This window comes from Muscardinus avellanarius (genome assembly GCF_963383645.1).
Source record: "Muscardinus avellanarius genome assembly, chromosome: 2".
NCBI lineage: Eukaryota > Metazoa > Chordata > Mammalia > Rodentia > Gliridae > Muscardinus > Muscardinus avellanarius.
In genome coordinates this window covers 67,306,128-67,315,365 of record NC_137787.1, presented here as the reverse complement: position 1 = coordinate 67,315,365, position 9,238 = coordinate 67,306,128, and the positions used below count along the sequence as shown (strand labels likewise).

The following is a 9,238-nucleotide window of genomic DNA, read 5'->3' as shown; positions in this document are numbered from 1 at the left end:
GATTTTACCAGGATTTTCAAGATTGTGTCTTAATTCAAGGTTTTCTAGTAGTCGTAGCTGTGCCAAAATGAACGGATCAATTTGTTAGGTAGTAAATTTCCTCTCATCAAGATGCCTAATACTAGTGTGTGTGCTGACAGAAGGTGAACTGTACTTAATGGCACATGAGGTCCCTTTCAGTCCTGAAATCTTTGTTCAATGTAAAGTCAATAATTTCGAGCAATATTATATGTTATTTACTTTCCCCACAAATTACTAGATCATTAGTTGGGTTTTGTTTCTCTTTGGTTTGCATAGTGGAAAGTATAGCTCAGGATTTCTGTCTGATAAGTCATATAGCCTGCTCTCTAAATGCCAGTCACATATAGAAAACGCCATTTTGGTCGAATCTACCTTGTAGGTGAGGTGAAACATAACTATGAAGCTATAGAAATGTCAGGAAGGTGAGTGTAACCCTTACCTGGACAGCTCAGAGTCATATAATCTGGCTGTTTCTCACTTTCCTTTGGTAGCTTTGCAACACAATGGCATGCTTAAAATTTTAATTGGATTCTGAAGCAGCATTGGTAGCTTGAAGTTTCAAGGGGAAAATTAACATATAAACAGATTTGGATTGTAGGAAGAGACAATAGAAAAAACAGCCAAGGATTTGGTTTAGATAGGAATACCAGAGTAATTGATGGTTGTCAGTATTAGAAAAGGTTTTCAAAGGTATAAACTGTCAGGAAAAAAAGAGGGAGGAGAAAGATCTTCAGTACTTGACATGGTTATAAGAAAGACTGAGTACAAGAGGGAGGAATCCTGCTGGAGAACTTTTAGCAAATAATGTGTACTCAATATTCCTGCTTAGGTTCTACACCTGAACCCAGCCTAACTCCAGTGCTGCGAGTTCCCCACTTCTTTTTCTTAAAGTGGCAGGAGGTGTGAGTTTTCTGCACTGTTGTGGGTATCTGTGTACTATGGGGATGTATCCTTGATTCTTCCTGCCCAAACTACTTCTCTTATACCCATCCCAAATATTGTATAAATGAAAACCCAAGAGACTAGTAACAGAACAGTGAAAAACAATTGTATACTTTAGATGGTTTGGCCAGCCACTGCAAGAAGGCTTTATACTCATGAGGAATGACTGTAGTGATATAAAAAAAAATTGCCATTATTTCCACATTATTTCTAGTGAAAACCAGGTTTCTTCAAAATCAGTGAGGTAAGTGTTTAAATTGAATGCCTACAGCTGGGTATGGTGGGCATATAGAAACTATATTCCTAGTGCTTAAGAGGTTCAGACAGGAGGAGTGTAGGTTTGAGGCCAGCCTCCCCAACTTAATGAGACCCTTAACAATATAGCAAGACCTTGTTTCAAGATAAAAAATAAGAAGGGCTGGGGTGTGGCTCAGAGGTAGAAAATTCCCCTGGGTTCCATCTCCAGCACCTAATAATAATAATAATACATAATACATAATCTTAGTATTACCTTGTGTTTTAAGCAACAAAAAACTTTATTTGTATATATATATATTTAATCCCCAGAATAGCTGAATATGTATTGTGTACCAGAAAAAGTACTAAAGAATTGCTTCTATGCTACAATCATAGATAAAATACAGTCCTTACTAAATAAATAGCAGTGTTCCTTTGTCTCCTACTGAAGGCCATTTGCAATCTAGTGAATCAGCAGTGCTTTCTCCCTCTTAACAAAGCACTCTCACTTTTTACCATGGCTCATGGCTTATCAAATCTTACTCATTCTTCAGAGCCTGATTCCATTTCTGCCTCTCCCTTGAAGTTCCTTTGACCTCCTCCAAACAGAATGTCTCCTTCTTCCTCTGAGCAGGAAGCGCTCATTATCTGTAGTACTTGGATACTTGTCATTCAGTGTCTAGTGCCATCTTGAGTGGGGCTGGTATGTGCTGCTATCTGGCTTTTCATCTGAGTACATCCTGTTGCACAAATAGATTTTGTGTTCTTTTTGTAGATCAAGTTCTATAACTTCGTGTTATGCAACTCATAGTGGAGATTCATTGAAATTTCTGCTGTCCTCCTGCATCTGAGAAGTAGAAGTTCCTTACTGTGTGAATATAAATGTATGTGAAAGAACTAAGATGTGGGTGTATACCTTGAAATATCAAATAAAACTTTTTTGATGTTTTCCAGTGGCCTTGAAAAGAAGGCGTATTGTGATATGCGGTTTCATATTTGGAACTTGAAGCATGCTTTCCTAATATGCAGTATAGACAGCAGCACACCCCCAACCCAACAAAATTTTTTTCATCCTTTCTCTTTCCTTGTCCCTTCTACTTACTAACCAACTATTCATTTTCTCACTGAGCTACATATTTTTCTGATGCGTAAATTGTATTTTGGTTTCCTGGGCAACAATTAGAAGCCTGCACAGGTATAAATTGGCTTCCTTGAGAGGGATACACTGTGCTGTGTGTTTTAAATGACTAACCTTTCTTAGGGCCTGGCCTGAGTTGTGTGTGTGTGTGTGTGTGTGCGCGCGCGCGTGCGCATCTATGTGTATGGTACTGGGGATGGACCATGGGCATTCTACCTCTGAGCTACACCCCCAGCCCTATTTTGTTTTCTTTTTGTTTTGAAACAGGGTCTCACTGAGTTGCAAAGGGCCTCAGTAAGTAGTAGCTGAGGCTGTCCGCGAACATTGGTCCTCCTGTCTTAGCCTCCCAAATGCTGGGATTACAAGTGTGCACCACCATGCCTGGCTGACCGGAGTTTTAAAGACATCTTAGGGTAATGTTTTGGATAGTGGGACTTTTTTTCAGATTAAAATGGTCGCAACCCAACCAAAAAGGGGATTTTATCATGAAGATATGCTGTTTCATATAACTTCAAGGTGAGAACATGGTCAGCCCCCAGGTACTGTGTGGACCCCAGAGGTCCAATGCCAACATGTCTCTCTATCTCTCTGGCCTCCTTCTTTCTCATGTCACTCCATTGTGTGTGACCTATAGCACTTGGCCTCCTACCCCAGATCATGTGGTCAGCTGCTCAGGGATGACCTTCTGGAAGATACCCTGGCACCAGCTAGCTGCATTCCTGCAGGCCAAAGAGTGGAAGTCTGTGAGGCTGGTCACCACCTTTGTAGCAAAAGGTCATGTCATGGTGGAGATCAGCCTTCTAGGCTAGCCAGACCCCTCCATGGCTGCTTCTTTGTTTTTACGTCATTCTGTTGTGTGTGACCTGATAGCACCTTGCCTCCTACTGCAGGGCTTTCTGTGCTATCCAGAAGCTCCTTGTCTCTTCAGTGTACAACAATAAGTGTTGGTAGGCCTGAGCTTTGATCCTTGGCCAAGGGAGCCAGTGAATACATGTTCACCCATTTCTTTCTCCTGCTGTTTGGACACGTGGTAGCTTCAAACAGCCTATCTGAAAATATCCTGCAATACCAACAGCTTATGTCAAGGTTGTGACCAGCTCAAACCTCACCCTTTTGTGCCTCCTCTCCCTCTTTCTCTCTCCTACTCTTCTCTTCCCTTAGTTCCTGCTTCCCTGGAACTCTTACCCTAGGTGAGTAGAAGATAGTGCTTCTCCCACTCATCAACTTTGAGAAGGTGGTGAGATTTCAGGAACATTCTGAAAGGTGGCTTTTGTTGGGAAGTGAAAGGAAGACTTAGTACTTAACGTGGGAATCTTGCACAAGTCGCTGAGTTTCTAAGAGCTTTTTAATCCCCTGCTGTGTAATAATAGGGCCTGTTTTTCCAAGGTCACTTGTCTGTCATGAAGTTTATATGAGATAAGATATGGGGAAGGCTTATAAACCAGTCACCTCTGTGCCCATGCATGGTGCAGCAATCATCTACTCTTTTACCTGTCTGGAATATCTCTATCAAGCAATGACCCCTTCCTACCATCCTTCATCCAAATGATTACACCAGAAACACGATAGAGTAAAATACTCCACATCAGACCACATTTTATTGATTCAGGGATTGGACCAAGATAGCAATTAAAGACCTTGTTCAGGTATTAGGGCATATAGTTCTGGGATAGAACAGTAAATAAAATATACATACAATTTGAACTTTTTTTTTTTTGGTGGTACTGGGGTTCCTGGAAGCCCTTCTACCTCCGGGCTACACTCCCAGACCTATTTTTACATTTTTTTAAATTTTGGAAACAGGGTCTCCTAAGCCAACGCGCACGGCTGGCTTAGAACCTGTGCGATCCCCCTGTCTCTGCCTCCCAAGTGCAGGGATTACAAGCGTGCGCCACCACGCCCGGCTCAATTTGAACTTTTTGAAGCTTACATTTATGTGTATGCATGAGAGAAAGAGAGAGAGAGAGAATTAAAGGAATAAAAATACATATGGTGCTGATGGAGATGGATGCTTTTGGAAATGAGGGTTATGGATTAACTAGGGAAGGCTTTAATGTACTGAGAGAGTACATTAAAGAAAGAGCAAAGATGGGTATTTGGAGGAGGAAAGCAAGCAGTCAGGGGCAGAAAAAGCCAATGCAAAAGCTCTAAGGCTGGCCGACATGTTCCAGGAAGGGCAGGGAGGGTAGCATGATTGAAGAGAGAGGGAGAGGAGTGCAGAGGAGGGCAGAGAGGTGATATGGAGCCTCCTGTCGTAGGACATTGTCATGACTTTGGATTCCACCGGGGAAAGATGGAAGATGAAGGTCTTTAAGTACTGCAGTGATCTGACTTACATCTCAACAGGGTCATATGGCTGAGAAGAGGTTATGGAGGAACAAGGACAGAAATTGGGAGTTAGGAGGTTACAGTGTAACTCAGGTGAGAAATGCTGGTTGGGTTGTTTGGCTCAGATGGTAAGGTGAAATTATAGTTTAAAAATGATGCCAACTGTATTTGTGATAGATTAAAAAGGAGGTGTGAGAGAAAGAAAGAGGAAAATGACTCCACATTTTTGTTATGAGTCAGGGTTACAGGAGAGATTTTAGGGGAAAAATTAATAGTTTGGCCATGAGATAGCTTTTAGGCAGCCAGGTAGAGTTGTGGAGCCGACATTGGATTTAGGAATCTGAAGTTCAAGAAAAAGCTCATGGCTAGAGAGATAAGTGTAGGAGCTATTAGCATGACACTGAAAGCCATGCAGTTGGTGTTGGAAACCTCAAGGCTGGGTAAGATCGCCACTCAATGGATACAGAAAGGAAAGTGGCAAGGACAAAATAATTGATTCCAAGGCCTGTCCAGTGCTCAGGGGTTAGGAAGATAAGGAGTGAACAGAAAGGATACAGCACAGAAGTGGCCACAAAAGATGAGGAAAACAGAGGGTGTACTTTCTGGAAGCCAACCAAGTTATGTTTCAGTAGGTAAGCAACTCTGCCACTGGACCAAAAGCTACTGTGGAGATGCCAAGAAAACTGTTAGAGACTGAAACTCGTGTCCCCCCCCCCCCCAATTCACATGTTGAAAGCCTCATTCCCAACGTGATGGTGTGTGGAGATGGAGCATTTAGGAGGTGTTTGCATCCTGAGGGGTAGCCTTCAGCAAGGGGATTAATGTCTTTGTAAGAAGATACCGAAGAGTTTGCTTCCTTTCTCTCTGCTGCTACCACACGAGAGACAGAGATGACAGCCGTCTGTCAACCCAGAAGAGGGCCCTTATCAGATGCCAACCTGCCAGCAGGTTGAGACTTCCCAGCCTCCAGAAGCGTGATAAGTACATTTCCGATGCTTAAACTACCCAATCTAAGCAGCCTGCAGTAAGACCAGCAGCTCAGAGATCGTTGGTGACCTGACGCAGTTTCACCCCAGTGGAGGAGGCAGAGGGCCAAATGCAAGTTCAAAAGGAATCCGAGGGGTGAGAATTTAGAGGCAACCGTGCAGGCCATTGTTTTAATGGGAAGGAATGAAAAGAAGGTAGTAGCCGGAGGGGGAGGAAGAATAGCCACACTCTGCGTGTGTGCACCCCTTGGGAAGATCTAGTAGGATTTATTCACAGAATCAGGAAGAAAATGAAGGATTGTGAGAAACGTGAACAAAGTATCCTCTGAAACCAGGTCTAACACAGGTCACTCACTCGCGAATACACCCCTGGTTCCTGTATCAATAGGGAAATGTCTGGTGGGAGCGAATGTGCTTAATGCCTTAAAGGTTTCAGATGCACAGGACAGAAATAAAGAGCCCAGCAAATAGCAGGGTGGAGGTTCTCTCATAATATGCCAAACATTTGGTCCAGCAGCATTTTTAGAAAGACTGGTTGAGAGATGAGGTTTTACAGAATACGGCAGCTGTCGTCCTCCTCGTCGTCGTCGTCGTCGTCGTCGTCATCATCATCATCATCATCATGAAATAGCAATTAAATACCTAATTTACTGACCACTTCATCAATCAAAATAAAGGGCCTTGTTCCTTGGGGGAGCTGTTTTGATGAGAAGTAGTAATACCACGAGGCCGGGAAGTCAAAGATGGGGTAAGAGGCAGGCTTGGGGCAGAGGCAGAAATCTCTTGCTTAAACATCTCCTGTCCCAGTTCCTGATTTCCACCCTTCTCTGCGGGCGTCGGAGTGGAGGATCCTTTCCTCCTACTTCTTTCTCCCTTGCCTCTGCGCCCGCTACTTCTCCTTTCGTTGTCCTCCCTTAGTGCAAGGCTGTTCTGAAGAAGCTCAGCTCCAGTGCCTACCTTCCTCCCCAGGATGCACGGGAAGAGGACCAGAGCCCCGAAACTCCAGCGGGGCAGGAACCGGCGATCTGAGCATGTGCGAGCGAACTTGGGGGCTGGGGCGGGTGGGGGGCCGGCTCCAGGTGGCGGGGCCCGGGGGCTGACAGCGGCCGGGCAGCTGGCGGCGGGCAGCGAGGAGCCCGGCCCTCGGGGCGTGGGCGCGCCGGCCGCGTGTGCCTGGTGCTTGACGCGCGCCCCAGCCAATCAGGGCGAGGGCCGGGCGCCACGTGACGGGCGGGGCGGGCCCTTCCCGCGCGGCCGCGGGGCGGGCGGAGGGGACGCGGCGCCCGGGCTCAGAGCAGCGGCCGCGGAGGAGGCGGCGGCGGCACGGGCTCGGGGCCAGCCGCGCGCATCCCGGGCGCCCTGCGCGGAGGGGAGCTCGGCCGGCCGCGGCAGCCGCAGGACAGGAGCGGACGAAGCAAGATGGCAGGGATCTTAGCCTGGTTCTGGAACGAGAGGTTCTGGCTCCCGCACAATGTCACCTGGGCGGACCTGAAGAACACGGACGAAGCCACCTTCCCGCAGGCGGAGGACCTGTACCTCGCCTTCCCGCTGGCTTTCTGCATCTTCATGGTGCGGCTCCTCTTCGAGAGGTAAGAAGGGCTGCAGCCCCTCCTCCCCTCCCCCTGCTCACACGCGCGCACACGCACACTCGCGTGCTCTCGGCGCACGCCCCGCGCCCCGCTTGGCGATCACACCCCCGACCTTTGTGTCCGGGGAGGGGCCGCTGACCCCTGCGCCTCGCCGGCCTTCCCGAGCCCGCGGGGGTCGGGAGCCTGCGGATCCGCTCCCGGGCTCCGGGGTCGCCGCCCGCACACCCCGAGCCGAGGGCAGCGAACAAAGGTGCGGGCGGCCGCCGCGGGACGCGCCGCACCCGGCCGGCCGTGGGCACCCGCTCGGCCCCCCAGGCCCGCCGTCCCCACCTGACAGCCCGCGCCCGACGGGAGGAACCGCGCACGCCGGCCGGCAGTCTACACCCGGGCACTCGAATTGTAGGCAGTGTGCTTCCCAAGAACTCGCCAGGGACCCCTCGGCCTCCTGTCACTATGTGGTTTCCACTCGTGGCACTGAGCATCAGGCGCTCTGTCTGGAAATTAGTGGCAGTAATACTCCATGCCATTAGCAGTTTCTTTGAAAGAGGGTAGGGGACAGGATGGGTGCACATCCCCCCCCCCCCCCCGCAAAATGATCTTAGGAAATCGATAGCTGCGCCCTATGAATAATCATAAACTTCTTGTGGTACCAGAACACATCTAAAATAATTGAAAGAAATGTCATATAACTGCTGGCATGATTCTTTGATTTGATTAAGTATCTCCATTGTATCAGGAACAAACTTGTGTTACTCTCATTGAATCAGCCTTTAGTCACTAAACTAGATTTTCTTTCTTTCCTTTTTTTTTTTTTTTCCTGCCTGCCATGCATTCTACCGGTGCTATTGAAACAAAACCTAGCCAGTAGCACATACTTCTTTTTCTTAACTGCAAACATCATCTTCCCCCACCTTCCTTCCCATTCATCAGAAAAGGCTGAATTGCTTAGATCACAAATTCCCACTTCCAGGTTTAGAAATATAGCTCAGCGGTAGAGTGCTTTCACCTAGCACTTGGGAGACTTGGTGCTTGGGTGCTTGGGTTTGATCCCCAGCACCATAACAGAATGAAACCCACAAATTCCCACTTTTCATTCTCTTTTCTCTGCCCTCAGCTCACCTTGATTTTGTTTCTTATGCTTTGGCTCCTTTATCTTGCTGGCTGTTTCTTTTTGCTTCAAACCACTACTGAGGATGGCAGAACATATCTTTTGTGTCATTTATTGCTGGAAATAGCAACAAAGCTTCTTGGGAACAAAAAGTATCTTTTGTTCAAGGAAGGTGTATTTTTCAATGGCCAATATTGTTACTTAAGAACGGAGGCAGCTGTTTCCATGTTGAAATGGACATGCACAAAGGAAGAGTTTACAGATGTTTTATCTTAAAATGATTGGAACCCAATACAAGTATGTCATGCATATATCCAGTGATGAGGGAAAGTGAGCGTGTTTGCAGGCTTAGAGTTGCACCTACAGCGTATATTTACTTACAGAAAATAGTCATGTCTAACCTTGCAGTCTCTCCAAAGACAAGAGGACTCAGAACAGCAGGTTGCTTAGTGTTGGCACATTGTAAGGGCTCCACACACGACTGCTGCATGGCATCTGATAAAGTCTATCTGATAAATCTTGGCTGGGCTCACTTTTAGATAGCTAATGCATCTGAAGCAGCTCTCCAGTTTTGTGTTTTGAAGAACAAAAGCATGGCAGTTGATCTGTGTGTAGAATGCTGCATCTTCCTGACAGTCTTCTCTGTGCTGACTCCATGCTGTCCACTAGGTTGGGAAAAAATATGTTAGAGAGTGAAGATAGCGCTGTACTGAGACTCTTCTTAAAAGAAAACAAAACATCTCCACTAATATAGTAGGTTTTCCTCTTCCCGAACATTTTATTTCTTCCTTTGAATATCCTCATGACGACACCGTTTACACAAGTGGTCAGCTGCTTTCAGCACTCAGTCATAGCAAATGTCCTCACATCGATAAGGAGAGTGTTGATC

At 46.7% G+C, this 9,238-nt stretch overlaps 1 protein-coding gene across 2 annotated transcripts in view; it reads left to right on the top strand.

Moving 5' to 3' along the window:
- Window positions 1–7,071: 7,071 nt before the first annotated feature.
- CERS6 (ceramide synthase 6) overlaps window positions 7,072–9,238 on the top strand; it is a gene marked incomplete at both ends in the record, with an annotated part of 306,258 nt that continues 304,091 nt past the window's right edge. For both annotated transcript variants that reach the window (XM_080719887.1, XM_080719886.1), the window contains one exon: window positions 7,072–7,241. In XM_080719887.1, the coding sequence (XP_080576013.1) occupies window positions 7,072–7,241 (170 nt within the window). The remainder of the gene's footprint in view (window positions 7,242–9,238) is intronic.